Below are 19,670 nucleotides of genomic sequence, written 5' to 3'. Positions count from 1 at the left end.
GATGTCTAACCCCTATTGTGCAAACGGCCATGGAGCCGTCATAGGGGTAAGTTCTTCTGTTGGCTGCTTAATGAAATTACCAAATCGTTGACACTTGTCGCAGGCTCTAACGTATGTATGGGCATCCTTTTGCATTGTTGGCCAGTAGTATCTTGCTCGGAGTAGCTTGTGCACTAGTGACCTTGATCCAGAATGGTTTCCACAAACTCCTTCATGGACCTCCCTCATCACGTAGTCTGCTTCTTCGCGGCCGAGACATCTTAGATATGGTCGGGAGAATCCTCTTTTGTATAGGACGTCTTTCATCAAGACGAACCGGGCAACTTTAACCTTCAACCTCCTTGCATTTTCTTTGTTATCGGGCAGCTTGCCTTCCTTGAGATACGCCATAATTGGAACCGTCCAACAATACTCATTGCTTACCTCATGCATGCTAATATCATCTAATAATGATGAAAGCTGGATGAAGGACAATACCTATTCGGGGATGATCATTGGTTCAGCCGAAGCTGCCTTTGCGAGTCGATCCGCTTCTTGATTCTCCTCCCTTGGGATTTGAATCATCTTGAATTGGAGGTTATTCGTTCGACCCTTCACTTCACCAAGGTACCTTTTCATCCTTTCATTCTTGCAATCATAGCTCCCATTAATCTGACTGGCCATGATTTGAGAATCAGAGTAGACTACCGCCCTCTTAGCTCCTGCCGCTATCGTAAGCTCCAGTCCCGTAACCAAGGCCTCGTATTCCGCTTCGTTATTAGTAGTGGTGAAGTCCAGACGGATCATGCATTCAATCTTGTCTCCTTCCGGGGTGTGGAGTACGACTCCAACACCCCTAGCGTGCTTATTGGAAGATCCGCCTGTATGAATTCTCCATATGGGCGTCTCTTCTGCCCCCTGCTCCTTGTCGGTAGTGAATTCGGCAACGAAGTCCGCCAATATCTATCCTTTCAATGCCGTCCGCGGCTGATATTGGATATCGAATTCACTTAGCTCGATTGCCCATAGCGCCATCTGTCCAGCAGCTTCGGGATTGCTCATTGCTCTCCGCAAGGGTTTATCTGTCAAGACATTTATGGTGTGTGCTTGGAAGTATGGCTTGAGCTTTCGAGCCGCAGTCACAAGAGCAAATGCGAGTTTTTCCATCTGCGGGTATCTTTCTTCTGCTCCTCTTAGTGCCCGGCTTATAAAGTACACGGGCTTTTGTATCTTTCCTTCTTCTCTAATAAGAGCTGCACTGACCGTGGCTGAGGAGACGACAAGGTACAGGAACAATTCTTCACCCGGCATAGATGGGCTAAGTAACGGCGGAGCAGAGAGATATATCTTTAACTCTTCAAATGCCTTTTGGCACTCGTCTGTCCATTCGAATGATCTTTTTAATGTTCAAAAAAATGGGAGGCATTTGTCTGTCGCTCTTGATACGAACCTGTTTAAGGCTGCTATCTTCCCGGTCAAGCTTTGTACTTCCTTTATCGTCGTTGGAGGAGACAGTTCCATAATCGCCTTTACTTTCTCTGGGTTGACTTCAACGCCCCTCTGGGATACCATAAATCCTAAGAATTTTCCTGCGGTCACTCCGAACGCGCATTTGTTCAGATTCAGCTTCATTTTGTACGTCTGAAGAGTATTGAAAGTCTCCTGGAGGTCCCTCAGATGATCAGACACCTTTACGCTTTTTACCAACATATCGTCCACGTAAACCTGCACGTTTCTGCCAATTTGGTGCGCGAACATTTTGTTCATCAATCTCTGATACATGGCTCCCGCGTTTTTAAGCCCGAAAGGCATTACCTTGTAGCAGAAAAGCCCCTGACTTGTCACAAATGAGGTTTTCTTCTGATCTGCCTTATCCAATTTGATTTGGTTGTAGCCGGAGAAGGCATCCATGAAGCTTAAAAGTTCATGCCTTGCGGTGGAGTCTACCAGTGTGTCGATACGTGGGAGCGGGTAACTATCCTTAGGGCAGGCCTTATTCAGATCTGTGAAGTCGACACACATTCTCCACTTCCCGTTGGCCTTCTTGACCATCACTACATTTTCTAACCAATCAGGGTAATACACTTCGCGTATGAAGTTTGCTTCTTGTAGCTTTCGTACTTCCTCTGCTATGGCTCGGTCTCGTTCGGGGGCAAAAACTTGTTTCTTCTGTCGGACAGGGGGGAAAAAAGGTAATACGTTCAAACTGTAAACTATGACCGTTGGGTCTATCCCTGGCATATCCTCGTGGCTCCATGCAAAGACATCTTGGTTTTCTTTGAGGAATAATGCGAGCGCTTGTCGAACTGTGGGGTTGGTCAAGGTGCCGATTCTCGTGGTTCGGTCAAGCCTAGAATCATCCAATTGTACTTCTTCTAATTCTTCCGCCGGTTCTGCCACCGTTCTCTGTTCCTCGATGCTCATTGCTTGTAGGTGGTCATCAATTTCCATCATGGCGATGTAACATTCCCGTGCAGCCATTTGATTTCCTCGCAGCTCTCCAACTCTGTATTCGGTCGGGAATTTGACCATTAGGTGGTACGTGGAGGTAACGGCCCTCCATGCGTTGAGAGTTGGCCTTCCTAGGATGTCGTTATAAGCAGAAGAGCAATTGACCACAAGAAAAGCTACCTCCTTGGTTATTTGTTGTGGGTAATCCCCCATCGTCATAGATAGTGTAACGACACCCAAAGGGTAGACCCTTGTCCCTCCGAAGCCAACAAGAGGTGCATTTGTTGGTACCAGTCGTTCACTACCAATCCCCATTTGCTGAAACGCGGGGTAATAAAGGATGTCCGCTGAGCTTCCGTTGTCCACCAAGACTCGATGCATGTTGTAGTCCCCTGCTCGTATGCTGACGACGAGCGCGTCATTATGGGGGTGGTGAAGGCGTTGCGCATCTTCTTCTGAAAACCCGATGCTGGGGCTATCTCGTCGTGTTACTTTTAGTGAGGAACCTGCCGACTGGACGCTTTGAACCGTCCGCAAGTAGGTCTTTCTGGCCTTTTTGGACGACCCTACAGAAGTAGTGCCCCCTACAATCATCCGTATGTCTCCTACAGGTGGTCTGGGACGCTCGTTCTCCCGTCGAAGATTTTGTTCCTGGTGTTGATCCGTTCTCTCCTTCCTCACGAACCTCTGCAACCTTTCTTGCCTAATGAGGGCTTCAATTTGTTGCTTTAAGTCAAAACAGTCCGTCTTATCGTGGCCATGATTGCCATGAAAACGGCAGTATCTGTCTCTCGGCCTCTTGTTCGGATCTCCCTTCAGCTTGCTAGGAAACGTCAAGGTCCCTTCATCTTTGATCTGCATTAACACTTGGTCAATTGGGGCTGTGAGGGGGGTGAAGTTCGTAAACCTTTCGGTAGGCGGTTTGGGTCGTCAATCTTCCCGTCATTCTTTGGTTCTTGCCATTTTTCGTCCCTTGTTTGGTTGTGTATCTTCCTGCCTTTCCCTCTTTTTGGGTTTGTCCTCTCGGGCCAACAAGGCATTCTCTGTGTTCATATACTTCGTTGCCCTGTAAAACACGTCGGATATAGTCTTCGGGTCATTCTTGTACAGAGAAAACAGGAACTTGCCCTTTCGTAGCCCGTTTGTGAATGCTGCTACAAGTATCTTGTCATCTGCCTCGTCTATTGAGAGAGCTTCCTTGTTAAAGCGGGCTATGTATGATCTTAAGGTCTCGTCTTCTCGTTGCATGATGTTCAACAGACACGCAGTAGACTTCTTATGCCGGTGACTCCTGATAAAGTGTGATACAAACTGTACACCTAATTCCTTAAAAGTGCTGATGGAATTAGGTGTCAACCTGCTGTACCAGTCCCTTGCAGGCCCTTTCAACATGGTGACAAAAGCCCTACACATGATTTCATCCGGTACGCCTTGAAGATGCATTAGGGTCTCGAAAGATTCCAAGTGATCCAATGGGTCCTTGGATCCATCATAATTCTCCACGTGAGGCATGCGGAACTTTGGAGGAAGAGGGCATGAATTCATGAGCGCTGTGAAAGGTGAATCTGTTCTATGGATTAGGTCGTCCAGGTCGTTGGAGATTCGCCCTCTAAGGGCATTCATCATCACGTCCATACGTTCCCTCATCTCCTGTATCTCAGCTGCGATGTGAGTCGGCAAGGTGTCCGAGATGGATGGCCAGTTGGTCTCCTGCCGCTCCGGTCTAGTCGGGGCGTTGCTACCCTCAGGCCCTTTCGCGTTCCTCCCCTCCGGACTAGCACCTTCCTGGTCTTCCTTTGGCGCACTTTGGTGTGCATTCCTTTGTCGCAATTGCTCTTCTAAATCATGATTCTGCTTGGTGAGGCGCTCAACCTCCGCCGCAAGCGTTTGGACTTGCCTCTCCAGAGCTGTGGCGTGCGGTTCGTCGCCTTGATTGTTGGTTGTTGCCATCGATTGAGTGAGTACTATGCAAATTTTGTCTCAGGAATAGAGCAAAGGCTAAACGATCTTCTCTCTTTCCCACAGACGGCGCCAACTGATGATGCCGAAAAAATCACTAGTAAGTTGCGAGCACTCTCCAAACCGAAACAACACCTACAAAAAGAAAATAGAGAACCTAAAAGAGAGCACCGGTGTGGTGCCGGCCAAAAACCCTCCGAAGATCAAGTTAGTTAAAGTCTATTTTTTTATAACCCTAGAGTGCCAGAGTCGAGTTAATTGTGCGTACCTTGATGCTAGGGTTTCTAGGGTATTTATGTTGGTGTAGGGTTATCACTCCTGCCTTGGTCAGGAAACCCTTTTCTTTTAGGATAATACTTCTTTTGATTCTCCACTCCTTCTCGAGCTCTTTTCCATATAGGAGTCTTTTTATTATGGTCAAACGTGTAACGCAAGAACTCTCGGTGTACACGCTTGTGTGGAGATAAAGCAAAGCCAAGTCAAACATATCGTGTGACGTACAATTAAGAATCTATGATAACCAATCAGTACCCGACGGATACCAAATGTTGACACCGTCCGATATGTATCCTTGCGGTACCAATCCGTCGACCTACCTCATTTCGAATCCACTCCGTCAATCTTTCTAAAGAAAGATCCATCTCATATTTTTATCCCCTTCAGTACCGTTGCATTTTGCCACGGTACGGACGAATATGGCATTCCGGTTTATTATTTTTTTATTTGACATTTCTCTCTCCTCTCACTTCTTTAATTGATTTTTTCTCTCTCCTCACAATCTGTCTCTCTCTCCCAACCGGTGTTCTCCCTTAACCTCAAAAGTCTTTCTCTCTCTCTTTGCACCTCAAATCAAACCCAAAAATCTTCTTTCTTCTCTCTTTGCACCTCAAATCAAACTCCAATTCCCAGTTCAAAACAAAACCCAGAAATGGAATCATTACAAGCCAAACAGGTCTTCATCCTGTTAGAGAAAGAACAGAGGAATCGGCGATGGAGGCGATGTAGAGCTTAGTGCCAAGGACGGCGAAGCCATGAAGATCGACGTGCGAGCAGTAAGCGAGGTTCGTGAGGGCGAGGTCAGCCGCCGGAGTGTTCGTCACGATCATGCTTGTCGACAATGGTGAAACTCGATTTTTATTCAGGTCGGGCCCGTGGAGTTGGGGTTTAGATCGGATCGGATCGAATCGAATGGAATGGGTTTGGTTGCAATCTGTTCAATCTGTGGGTTTTTTTTTTTTGTTTTGGCTGCAATTTGGGTTGATCTGATATTGCCATATTGGTGAGTAATTGTGGTGGTTGGTTTGCAGTAGAGGTGTTGTTGCGGCAGTGGATATTGGTGGCTGGTGGTTGTGTCCTTGATGTTGTTGCTGTTGTTGATGATAATGGGGAGAATATAATATATTATTTTAATGTGTAGTAAATATTATTTTAATGTATAGAATTGAATTATAAAACATCTGATAAATAGGATGTTGTAAAATGATGTGGTAAAATAATAAAGTAAGCTTTTGATGTGCCAAAATAGCATTATTTATACCACATCTATTGTGGATGCTTAGTTAAGGAAATATTGCATTCTTAGGCACGTCCTTAAAAGAACAAACATAACATATTATATTTTTTTTATATATATATATATATATATATATATATATATATATATATATATATATATATATATATATATATCATATGCATGCTTCCTAATTCCCTTTTTTTTTTTCCCAATCAAAGTTCACTATTTTGAGATAAGTAATTGTTTTATTAATTTCAAAATGTATATGCTTATATTAGATGATCCCCAACCCCAATAAATAAAACCTTTTGGTATTAATATTTTTTCATTTTTTTATATTTTGTGACTAGACAACAAATTGACAATACTCAATCAACCAACCCCTCACCGCCACATCCCCACGTGTAAGTGTCTCACTCATGGTTCTTAGGTACTAATTAAAATCCTAGGTATAACTATTAGCCTATTAGGTCTCTCTCTCTCTCTCTCTCTCTCTCTCTCTCTCTCTCTATTTTTTTTTAAAATTTTTTATAATAAGTGAATAATATACCTAAGTCATAAGGTTCTTGAATACTTCATGAATTGATTTTTGTTCGTTCTATTTTGTTTTCCATTCTTCCATAAATAAAACTATAGGGATAAAAGGCCCATAAAGTATAGTGGGTCGTGGGCCTTATCCGAGGACGTCTAGTAGTTCGTGGACAAAGATAAGATGGGGAAGACATGCGAATCCAAGCGCCGAAAAAAATCACAACTGAGAAAGTTTGGGAAGGTAGTCTGAGGAAGAATACCTCTTTGGCTAAGTAAGACAAAGGTAAGAGGGTACGAACTACTATTGGGGGCAACTTTCCAGAAGATTCTACTGATAAGGATAAGTATCAGAGGAGCATAGGACAAATGAAAGCTGAGAAATATCAAATGAAAAATTGCTTCTACTGTATTGAATGTTCTGTAGTTAACCTTCTGGCCGCATTAATGTGGAAGTGATGCCTGAACAGTAACTAGCAGCCTTACAGCTCTACCCAAAGACTTCGAGAAGTTGCTGAGGGGACAAGGATAAAGGCCAGTAGCTTACCCTACATGTGAAGGGTAGAGATGAAGAAAAAGAGGGTATATAATAGAGAAAGAAGTCCCTTATGGAGGGATCTATCTGAAATTAGAGAAAAAAGAATCATTGTAGCTCCAAGAACTGGACTTGTAACCAAATTCAAAGGAAATATATATAAGATCTAGTCTCCTCGGACTGTGCCGATGACGATTTATTTGAGTAAAACTGTTTTATTCTTATTCCCTGTTTATCTGAGCTCACTACTATAATTATCTAATTCATTAGAGCCTAGTTTTCCAGCCCACTCTCTATAAATTTATTGTATTGAACTTTTTGGGCCTAAATCCTTTTCCCTTTAGGATTGGGAATAAAGGCAATTCCTTACAAAAACTATTTCATGGATTGATTAAATTAACCTACAAAATTTCAAACTCATTTAACTTAAAAATTCAAGCATATAATTTTAGGCTCATTAATATTTATTGTATCGATCCATTTTTGTTATTGTTAAAGTTGTTGTATGATTATATGTGATGAGCGGAAGTATAAAAGAATGAGCAAATATAAAGGTTTAGATGGTTTAATTTGACGGCCTGTATCCATGGTGTGAAAACCCTCGATGGCTACTTATGTCTATCAAGCTTTTTGTATTACATTTAATCCAATGTAGAGTATATATACTAGAAAATACTTGACTAATTCTAGACTAACCTAAAGTTAATTTTGATAGTTTTACAAATACATAAGCCTAGAATTGGTTAATTTTTTTTTTGAAGGCCTACAATTGATTAATTTGAACCACTTGATCCATAATATATCTAATATTACTATACAACATAGAATTTAATCACCCTATCACTTAGCCACTTATAGGTGAAATTTTAAAATGCTCAATCGTATTTTTAGAGACTCTCTAATGCGTGTGCCATGTATTTTTCAACTGAGATCCATCTAGCAATCATTCACACTAAGCTGACATGAACCAATAAATTGATGATGACTTAATGTATTTGGGTATTTATCTGATGGTTGATTCCCTATATACTAAACAAGCAACGTATTTATAAATATCTATTGAATTGATTTCTTTGTTTATTATTACTTGCATGTGAGGTAAAATTTGTGAATCTCGAAGAAAACCATTTATGAGGAACCTGCTTTAATTTCGATTTAGTGTTTGCAAACATAAGAAATTGAGAAATTAGCAGGATAGCCGTGATCATAAATGAGGATTCTCCTTATTAATTATGAGCGAAAATATTGGAACTCTTTGGGATAATAAATCTTCCGAGTAATTATATTACACATTCTCTCTTTCTTTTGTTATAATAATTTGACATTAAATAAACGAACATAATAGCTGTCTTCAAAGTCATGGAGGTGGAGAAATCTTGTTGAGAAGACCAACATCCATTCCATTGTAAGCAATGGGAGAATACATCCACAGATCGTCAGAGCTTAAAAGCTACAAAGACAATGACAAAAAGGGATTAATTAGTCAATATGTTTTGCAATTTTTTTAGTGAGAAATTTAACATTTTTGGTGAAAAGTTTGTATAATCCACATTTGCTATTTACCTTGATTTGGAGCTGCAAAAACTTCACATAATGGACTGCCTCTTCAAGCATTGTGCTAATGTCAACCTGTTAAGTTAAACCATCAATGAAGATATGAGCTTAGGGTTTCACTTTCATCTACCTTTTACAAATAAAAATACTAATGAATAGAAATCATATGTACTAATTGAAAGAATGTCACTCACTTTTGTTCCATTAGGGACTAGATTCTGCAGGATTCTGAGTCTTTCATTTATCCTTTCCCTTCTTTTCTGCAAGATTATATAGAAGGTAAATCAATAAAACCTTAGCTCTGAACTAAAGCCTATGGATTAATACATTCAACAAGGCTTTTTTGTGTGGAAGTTTTTGTTACCCTTGCATAGAGGCTTTGTGGATCAGTAGCGGACCCTCTACTGGCTCTTGTTTTCCCACTCAAATTGAGAGCTGCAGGAGTTTGGGACTCTGAAGTTGCTCCTCCATTAGTCTCCTGAGAAGCATTATCATCCTCCGAGCTATAACTAGTGGAGCTCTGTCCATCAGGTCCAGCATTACTCTCTTCTTCATGGTTGCCATTTGGACTAGCCTTCTGGTTCTTTTTTGACCGTACATTCTTCTTACTCTTTTGTACCTGAATTTAGAAATGAAAAATTAGAAACTACTTAAGAAAAATAATTTCTGCTACATTGAATAGAATCACATTTTGAAGTACTTACATCTCTTGAAACCCGGGGTTTTTTCTTCGAATTCTCAGACGGGTGCGCGATCATTTTGTCTTCTGCTTTTGTGTATGATTCTGGCATATCAAGCTTCCTTTTGAGAATCAACTCTTTGTTGCCAGGAACATCATCTAACTTCTCCAATCCTTCAGGGTTCGTATCTTCTTTGATACAAACAGTACTCTCACCCATTACAATGTCAGGAAAGGTTGGTAATAACGAGCCTACATGTTTCTCATCCATTATGCCATTGTTCATGGGCAAAGGGATACCATTTGTTACAGGAACATGGTTAGTAGCATCACTAAAATAATTATAGTTTTCATGGCTAGGAGTGGCAATGAAGACGCTGCTACTACAATGACTACTATTACTACTTTCTTGAGAAACATATTGCAAATTAGAGTTGAGATAATCTAAAGAAAAAAGTAAACTATCATGAACCCCAGACATGCCCTTCTCAGCCTCAGAAGTGGGGCAAAAATAATTTGATGGGGTTCGAGAATTCAAACCCTCATCATTCTCTAGCAGAACTGAACATTGACCAAGCAATTGAGATGTGAAATCAAGCTCTTCAGAAGTGAACATCTTGCTCAAAGAGTCCCATTCTCCCTCAGGAAAAGCTCCAATATGCTCCATTTTTTTTTTCTTTAACTGAAAGGAACCAGTGGAGAAAGAATGAATATCTTATAGTTGTTTAGTGCTGCTGCTAAGGGAAGCTCAACTCTGCTTAATCAGGACAAGCGAAGACTAGAAGCAAATTTATACTCGAACCCTGCACAGAATGTTACTAACAATTTGACTTCATTTGTATACTGAATATTTAATTCGTAATCATTGCTCATTGTTAGGTCCTTATTCCATGTAACTAATCTCAGGAGTCTACGGGTGGGGCCAAAAACCAGGCAAACGACAACTCAGAGGAGCCCCAGTACATGCAATGATAAATTAAAATATTGGAATGCATTAAACTCCTTAAATATCAATTTTAGACTTGCTAAATATGCATTAGAATGACAAAAAGAGTCAAAGCAATGATTGATAGGTGACTTTCTACAATTGATTGGTACATAAATGGTCATTTGGTGAGGGTGATATAATCATATGAGAGTAAAAGCAAAGGTTAGAGAAAAAGGCTCATGTATTTGACATTGTGAGAACGTGGAATTCTTCTTGAATATAATAAACAGATGGACTTTTGTAGGCATATTAAAATAAATGCAACAAAAGGTCGGCCAGATCGTGGGGATGAGTTTGAAGTTCTGAAGTACTTTAAACCCGACAAAGTAAGCGTATGGCTCGTTCCTTGTCTCTGCTCTAAGGATTGAACCTAACAAGTTTAATTTCTTGGTTGAACTCAAAGTATACTGTTCCTTGGCTACAGTTGTTTGTGAACTGGTATAATGGACAACTCCTTAGCATTTGCAAGGTTTGATCTTATTTTTATCTTAAAACAAAATGTACAATGTGAGTAGATAAACTTTGGGATACGCAATGGAACCACTGGCAAAGACTTTGATTTCTACTAGACTGTGATGGACTTTCCCAACCGAACATGTAGACCTCCTCCAAATTGGTCACCAACTAAAGGTGAAGATCTCAATTCAACCAAGACCACCCAGTGGGGTAATTAAGCCATGAAGATGAAAAGTGAAAATTGAAGAGTTACAATGCATGTCTTCCACAACATATACATTGTTCTGTTGAGTTGGGGGGGGGGGGGGGGGTTAGTTTTTGGGTTGGAAATCACCATAAAACTTAGATCTGTTTCCCCAATCACGATAAAACTAAATAAAAGACTTGTCAGCTGGTTGTCTCCTTAGTTTAGTTGAAAATTTGTGTATTAGGGCATAATGAGACCCAACCCATAAGCATTTATTAAAATATTAGTTTTTTTATAATATCAACTTTTGAAAAATAATATCAACTTTTTCATAATGTAGATTTTTATAAAATAAATAGATAAAAATAAGCTCATCCCAATGCTAAATACCACACTTAACCTTTCTAACTTTTTGTATTTTTCTAAAAAAAACCCTTTCTAACTATTCAACTCTATCTACTGATAATCTCATAATTCATATTAATTATCTAGGTTGAAGGACACTTGCCTTTCGATCATACTAGCCTATGACTTTAATTTTTTTTAATACTAAAATCTTCTGGCAAAACGGAATTAACTTTTATAATTTAAATGTCTACATCATCATAGTTGAAAGTAACACGCGTTTTCAACTAATTAATTCCAACAAAGTAAGCAATAAACAGTTAAATACACAGACATGGAATAGGTTCTTCCTTAATTTTCTCTATCAAAATTATTTTACCCAATGACATTGTTGTGGTCCTTGTGGATGTCTCGTATACACAGATAGTAAACTATTTTTGTGGCACACGGGAAATCTACATATCATGTGTTCTAAGATTTTTCCAGTACAAAAGTAAACCTAAAGCATATCTGGCATGGCATGAGGCATCCACGTCTACTTGCCCTAACTCTTTGCAAAAAAAAGAATTACAATAAACTAAGAAGATACAGGCCATTTTTGCAAGACACAGTGATCAGCTTCATTAGCATATCTCAATGGATCCACCTGATAAGAACAAACCTCAAAATCCTTAATAAGGTGCAAGTGCAAACTTGATTTCTTTCAAGATATGACCCAACTTTATTTGATAGGTTCTCTTCTTCCTACAATTTCCTATAATAGGCTCATTATAGCATCATATCTTTAGGTATTGATTTCGTATATGTTCAATAAATTTAATCTCCTAATCGTATATCATTTTGAAAATAGAGCATGAACCTTTTTTTTTTTTGGAGAAAAAATAGAGCATGAACCTAATTGAGGTAGGACGAGGATTTTAATATAACCCTAAATGAAGCAAAAAATAATGCAATGTCTGATCTCTCCCATAGTTGGCCATGTTAAAACATAACCTACACCATATCATCATCATATGCATGCATGTGGTGAAATTTAATACTACATTCTATAGGATAATACAGCAGTTCTTATTATAACTGGGTGTTTTAGAAATGAATATTGTACGTATAATAAAAGTTATACATGCTAAAAACAAAACCAAAAAAAAAGTTTAATACACATCAATGAGAGGATACAAAAGAATGTATTGGTGAGATTGATTCCACGTCATGCAATATAGATTATACATACAACACAAACCCCGTGCATTATTTGTTTTCTTTCTGATATATATATATATATATATATATATATATATATATATATATATATATATATATATATATATATCGATGAATTCTCTATAATATGATGTCCCACTCTTATGGGGATGTGACTATTTATATCCAATTCATAAGTTGGAATTGCATATAGTTTGCATTAATATATGCATAACTTTCAGTCTCAAATCAAACAAAACATCATTCAGTTTATGCTCCTATATTTCAAATTTAAAACTTAAAAGAGCCACTTTAACTAACATTTTGTATGAAAGCAGCTTGGAATCTTTGGCTTCTGCTACCTGTGATCAAACAACGTAAAGCAGAACTCTCTTATATGACCTTATTTGCGTAACAACAGATGTCTCAATTAACACAGCAAAGACATAATAAAATAACAATCATATTGCATCCTATTTATGAGTTCTAAGAGCATCCACTGATGTGGATGCAAACTTATCATCTATTTTGCACACAAAAAAAAAAAAAAACTACATTTTTCTATTTTACATGCCCAATTTTACAAAATACCCACCTCAGTCCATTTATTATACATTGTATTTTATATAAATAATATTTTTATATTCTTTTTTAATATTATTTTATCTACCGTTTCTTTTTCCTATACTTCCTCTTCTTTCTTCTTATTTCTTTTTCCTTATCTCTCTGCGGTTTCCTCTTTCTTTTCTTCCTCTTCTTTCTTCTTCTTTCTCTCACGGTCAAAACCTAGAAGCACCAAAGCAAGCAATCCATCAACACCACAACCATCACAAGCACCACAACGCCTCTCCAATCCACCAATCTCCGTCAACCCAGAAGCATCATCACAAGCACTCCATCAACACCGATCTCCGTCAACCCATCACCAATCTCCATCAACACTGATCTCCATCAAAACCGATCTCCATCAACACCGATCCACATCACCAATCCAAATCGCCTCTCCAATCCACGATCCACAACCACCTATCACCGATCTAATGATTTTGTTCCAGTGGTTGATTTTGTTGTTAATTTTGTGGTTGATTTTTTATTTTTGTAATTGATTTTTGATTTTGTGTCTGTGGGAGTGTGTGTATCAACGGAAGAAAGAACATGATGAGGGAGAGAATGCGTTAGTTTTGCAGATAGAGAAGAGAGAGAAAAAAAAAAAAAAAAGAGGAGCAAATCAGAAATTATTAAAATATTAAATGCAAGAGCTATAGTAATCGTGTATATTTGCACGGTTACTGTAACTTATGTGCATTTATGCACAATTTTACACCCACTAATATGGGTATTTTTTTACGTAAAATGTGTTAAATTATTTACTTTTTTATTTTGCAAGATTTTACACATACTGATGAAATACTATAACTGCACATATAGCATCATTCTTTACTTTTATTTGAAGAAGACTTTTGCACTTTGTACTTGGCATCTTTCCATACGACTTTATTGTTAGTACTATATAGTAATATTATTTTTTTGGTCAACCTTTCTTACCATTTATTTTTTCGGCTCCCTTTTTTAAAATAGGTAACTTAAGGTCTCAACTTTCAAGTTAAAATTAAAATTAAATATTATATTATAAGTTACACAATATATTTCTTGAAAGAATAAATACATTTGTTAATAATCTATTAATTTATGTACACAACTTAGGGCTAATTGTTGAAAATAATTTTGATAATGAGTGTCCTAAAGACACGTGTTAATATGCATTTAATGCTTTATTAACTTCTTATTATATTTATAAAAATAAAAAAAAACAAAGTCAAATTGCACATAAAAAAAAAATACAAACTTAGACAATGACTTTGAATTTGTGTGCACAAATTGATGAATCATTGAATACAATTCTCTATTTTATGCTTTTTGTGTCTTATTTTTTGTTTTCCACTTTATACTTCACATTCTCTACCAATTACAACTTGTTACATATTTTTCTTACTTTCATTATAACATAATCAAAGTTTAAAAGGGAAAAAAAAAATTAAGGACAACATGGTATATTACAGTTAGTTGAATAAAAAATAAAAGTGTAAAACACACAAAATGGATCAAAAAATTTGTATTCGTTAATCATTAACACATGCATGCATTTATTCTTTTTGAGTTTTCATAGCAATTCATAATTAAATACCTAGGGTATAATACATTGATACCCCGGCCCCAATGTATTGTGATTTTTTTAATTTTTTGAGAATCAGTGTATAGTAAAATTAGATTCATTCATTACAACCGATTTTCAGACAATAACACCATCCTCCCTAATTCCTAAACTAATTAACACTTCACCCAATGAACCACCTCCCATTTCTAGTCAAATAGGGTTAACCCAAAATGTCTACCCATACCCGTAGTTTCCTTCCAGGGTTTGCATCTAATTTCGCTAGGTTTAAATTTACTCTCACAAAGATATATATATATATATATATATAATTTCAACAAAATGTATCCCCCACCCTTATCTCTATAACTCTCCAACTTGCTTGGCATGAACGTCATGCTAGTTAACTTCTTGGCTTGGCATAAATGTGTAGAAGTATAAAATTAAGAAAGAGAAAAAGGATGGAGTGTTTGGCTACAGAAAAATTCATTCGGGTTGTTTGACATCTGTTATTCTTTTAAGGTTGCAAAACACCTCATGATGTTTTAATTCTTTCTTAAAACTTCTTGGGGATTTCATTTTTCTGTTTATAAGAGTTGATGAAGGTTAATCTTTGGGGTTAATTTAACAAATACGAAAACCTCATGAAGTTATACAGAAGAATTAAAACTCTATGGGTGTTTTTGTAACTGATCCAAACCCAATGAGGTGTTTTTGCATTTTGACCTTCCTTAAAAAGAAACATTTCCATGTCCAATGTTAACCCCACTAAACTTTGAGGGGGGAATAGGGCCATAAAGGAGGTATGGTGTTAATTATTTTTAGAATTAGAGAGGAAAATGTTACTTCTTAAAGATTAAGTATAAAATATGTGATAAACCAATCTATCCAGAATGGCAGTAAGGTCACTCTTATAACACATCCTCCCTCTTGGGATTAAAAATGGATGGCTAGAGATTATAAAAAAGGTTAAGTAAAATGTCACAAATTCTCAAGAACTAGATTCCCAAATGCCCCCCACACCAGGCCACTATTTATGAAAAAACTCAAAACCCAGCTGTGAAATCTTACTTAAGATTAGTCCAGTTCAAGAAGACAGAGAACACAACCCAAAATTAGCACTAATCACATTAGATGACCTGAATAAAACCATAAAACAGTCACAAAAACTGTCCCTTATTGCCTCCCTAAGATTCTGCCGACTCTTGCGTTTTGATCCCACGCGTCAGTCAGTGACTACTTTTTGTACATTCTTTTATATATCCATTTCGAGGAAAGTTCGATAAGGCCTTTGATATATTGTTTTTTTGATGAAATTGCACCGGCCATTACTGTACAACCCTTTGAAAAGAAACTTAACCCTATGTATACCCAAAAACTTTGAAATTATTAAAACCCCATAAACAAATGGAATAAAATCTATAAGTACAAAACGTAATGAAGATATTAAAACCTTTGGAATCTGATTTTATTCTTTTCATTCAGAAGTTTTTTTTTTTTGGTTAATATGCTCTCGCCGGCTTGCATGATTAGGTTTATGGACTTATGGGATCGTCAGGTTTGTCTACAAGTGCGGCTAGCTACACAAAAGTTTGAGACTTTTCACTATTTTTAAAATTTTTTTATTTATAAAAAAACTAAGAGACAGCTACTTCTGTGTTATCAAACTACCAACTGTGTCTATTGAGCCAAAAAAAAAATTGAACCTACCGACTTAGTTAAGGAATTACATTCTTAGGCACGTCCTTATAAAAGAACAAAAATATATAACATATTATATCATATGCATGTTTCCTAATTCCCTTTTTTTTATTTCCAATCAAAGCTCACTATTTTGAGATAAGTAATTGGTTTATTAATATCAAAATGTATATGCTTATATTAATTATATGATCCCAACCCCAAATAAAAAATAAATAAAACCATTTGGTACTAATATTTTTTCTTTTTTTTATAAATATTTTGTGACTTGACAACAAATTGACAATACACAATCAACCAACCCCCCCCCCCCACACCCCCACGTGTCTGTCTCTCTTAAATCACAAGCAAAAATAAACATAAAAATTAAGCAAAATTGATTCTCTCTTAATGAACAATTAAATATCCAACTTAAGTGAAAATATTGATGGGCTCTTTAACATGGATTAAGTGCCTCATTACCTAAGAATATAAGTCTAAAAGACATAAATATTTCACAAAAATTAAGTGTAGCTTTGTGATTGGTGCATGATGAAAATAGTATGGCTGATAATGAGCCCTCGTATGAAAGCGGTGTTACTCTAATCATAACTTATCACCTTATAAAAAAAAATTCCTAAATTTACTCTTTACCTAATTCTTGTGGGATGAAATGACTAAACGTGTTTGATAATTAGTTGAATGTTATGGGAATCTTGAACAACAGAAAATTCAGGGCTTCTCTAATCATAAACCATAGAGTTTGTTGGCCCTAAAGACCTAACTGCAAAACTAACGGCATTGATATCCAAATCCGTACTCTTGAACAGCATGTTAGGAAAAAAAAATTAAGATACATTATTTGTGTTAATTTTTGAAGAAAAGATAAGAGTTTCATCTTAAACAATTATTGTTTATGTAATAATGATGTCTTATGACTCTTATCTATCACATGTATTATAACATTTCGAAGTCAATGCTTAACTGGCTGTCAAAGTATTAAGCATTGTTTTTTCTGTATTTCAATATATATAATATCATTTCACGAGAAAAAGAAATTATTTTCATGGTTTGTATTACTGAAGAACAGGGAAGATAGCAAGGGACCGGTTCCAACTTCAAGGTTGGTCTTTTTTTTTGGGTTCAAGTCGGCCGTAGACTGATCAATGAACCAGGGCAGGAAAGGAAAACTATAATTAATCATGCTAATTACGTGATAGCTTCTCCAAACTCAGTCCAAGAAAGGGTAATATATATATAATATATATATATATATAATTAGTACTTAATTTATGTGAGGAATATGTGTCATATAGTCAGGCTTTTCTTTTCCTTATTATTATTATTATTATTTAAAAAAAAATTATGTTTAAGTATAGATAAAATGTGTATAAGACTTCATGGAAGTAACTGGATGATAGGCTCATTAGTCTAAAGTATAACGTAAACTTAGAGCTCTTAAGTTTAGTCCACCATATTATTAATTAATGGAGTTTTCAGGTATTTTATAATCAGGGAGCGGAATGGATTGGCCACTCTAAGACACCATTTCCTCTTAATTAGAATGTCTCTAGATAGACCACAAGTAAATATATGTATACATAGTATTTCGTGCTTCTTTTTCAATGAGTTAGTATTATGCATGTGCATCAAAAATAATAAATTTCCTCATAACCCTGAATATCTCCTTGACTGAGTGAGTGTCGTAATGAATTTATATAATCACATGTACTATAACAATTTTTTACTCTCTTTTTTCTTAAGTGTGTATGTAATCATGAATTTCGATTCACATAGGCATGTATTCTAATATTATTTTTTATTTAAAAAAATTATTAATTATAATTTTTTTAGATATTTAAGCCTTGATTTAAATTAGAGTAGTATTAGACAATCTATAACCAATTAAGGACAAGGACCTCACTAATAGCCTGCAGATTGCAAAGCAATGGAAATTTTCCTTTCTGAAGAGAAAATTTGAGTTTCACTTGATCCTAAGTGCAACTTGAAGGATAAACAAAGAAAGAACAAAAAACTTGAAGGATAAAAAAATAATAATTAAAAAAAAAAAAACCTTAAAACCAAAAACAAAACAATACCTCATGCGTTCATCCTACATACGGCAATTTGGACCTACAGCTAGCCGTGCTATGAGTGGCTGCACTATATCAAACCTTGTACCCCAAATATTAATTCCGTCGTAGGAAGTAGAGTGACTAAAGTATTAGACTATTGGTATTGTTTTTAAACTTTAATAAAAAATAGAGAATATATATAGGGTTATTGATAGGTACATGTAGGTGGGAGAAATAATGGAATCCCATCAAAAACTTCTACTACAAGAATGATGAACTTCCTACAAAGCCGGTCACCTGACAAAGAAGAAGACCTCAAATCAAATGACTAAGGAGGTTCCAATGGTTAAGTTAGAAATCCAATGAAGAAGATGAGAATGAAATAACTATAGTGTATAAAGCCTGTTTGGCCTCCTCCTTTTCTATTATTTGAGGAGGTATTTATAGAGATTAAGCAGAGATTTTTGGTGGGAAACTTGGTAGTAGACCTACCGGGAGGCTTGGCAATAGACCTGCTAGCTAGTTGTCCCTTTAGGTCGATTGAAGAAATGTATGTCAGGACAACAACCCCAAGATGCAGACGGATGAAACTAGTCATCAAGATTGATAATTGAGATTGGTGTTCAAGAATAGTAGTTAAAGTCGGTAACTGAGATCACGCATACTCTTTGAATAAATTTCGTATTTGCTTTTGGATTGTGAGGTTGACCCCACTCTACCTTTAAGAATATTGTGAATAAATTCATACTATATGGTTGGTTATCAATGGAAATAAATGGAAGAAAATAATGCATGCGGTCAACCTCAACTAATTTGTAGAACGCTCATTGATTTGGTGTCATCAATGGAAAGGAATGGATTTTAGTAATTAAGAAAAATTTGAATTTGCATTAATGGCAATAGATGATGATATGATAACCGACCCAAAAAATCTGGGACAAAATCTTCATTGTTATTATTGTTATGTGACTTGTATAAATGGAGTGGATTTTAGTAATTATGCAATATTTGAATTTGAGTAATAACAATAGGAGTCCAAATCTACTGTCTTACTTTTCCTGCTCCACTCTATACTCCACCAATAAAAACTTGTCACGTGTTTACCTAATTAATTAAATACTATCATTATTGACTTATTAATGCTACCGTTATTAATTAATAGTAATATTTAATTAATTAGGTGAACACGTGGTAAGTTTTTATTGGTGGAGTATAGAGTGAAGCAGGAAAAGTGAGACAGAAGATTTGGACTCTAACAATAGATGATGATGATGACATAAGCCCCACATGGGATAGCTCAATTGGTTGGCTTCATGGGAATCCCCATGAGGTAGGCTTTTCTTTGGTAAAATTTTCATTGATAATTGGTGCCAGATCATTACAATC

The 19,670-nt window shown here is 36.6% G+C and overlaps 1 protein-coding gene across 1 annotated transcript; it reads right to left on the bottom strand.

Annotated features, from left to right (window-relative positions):
* Positions 1-8,325: 8,325 nt before the first annotated feature.
* LOC142612430 (uncharacterized) lies at positions 8,326-9,868 on the bottom strand. The gene is made up of 5 exons (XM_075784527.1): positions 9,227-9,868; positions 8,887-9,141; positions 8,717-8,782; positions 8,532-8,597; positions 8,326-8,418 (listed from the first exon to the last, which is right to left on the bottom strand). The coding sequence occupies exons 1-5, from the start codon at positions 9,866-9,868 to the stop codon at positions 8,326-8,328; spliced, it is 1,122 nt and encodes a 373-aa protein (XP_075640642.1).
* Between the last annotated feature and the right edge of the window lie 9,802 nt (positions 9,869-19,670).

The sequence above is a fragment of the Castanea sativa genome, chromosome 10 (assembly GCF_040712315.1).
Source record: "Castanea sativa cultivar Marrone di Chiusa Pesio chromosome 10, ASM4071231v1".
NCBI classification, from domain to species: Eukaryota; Viridiplantae; Streptophyta; class Magnoliopsida; order Fagales; family Fagaceae; genus Castanea; species Castanea sativa.
The sequence above is the reverse complement of the archived record's forward strand: the minus strand, read 5'-3'. Positions and strand labels throughout refer to the sequence as shown.

What these genes read in the sequence shown, in the direction of transcription:
- LOC142612430 (XM_075784527.1), bottom strand. Translation starts at nt 9,868, where the DNA reads ATGGAGCATATTGGAGCTTTTCCTGAGGGAGAATGGGACTCTTTGAGC. An exon ending in AACCCCGGGTTTCAAGAGAT is followed by an intron (nt 9,142 to 9,226) that starts GTAAGTACTTCA and finishes TTCTAAATTCAG; the next exon opens with GTACAAAAGAGTAAGAAGAA. An exon ending in TAGTCCCTAATGGAACAAAA is followed by an intron (nt 8,598 to 8,716) that starts GTGAGTGACATT and finishes TTAACTTAACAG; the next exon opens with GTTGACATTAGCACAATGCT.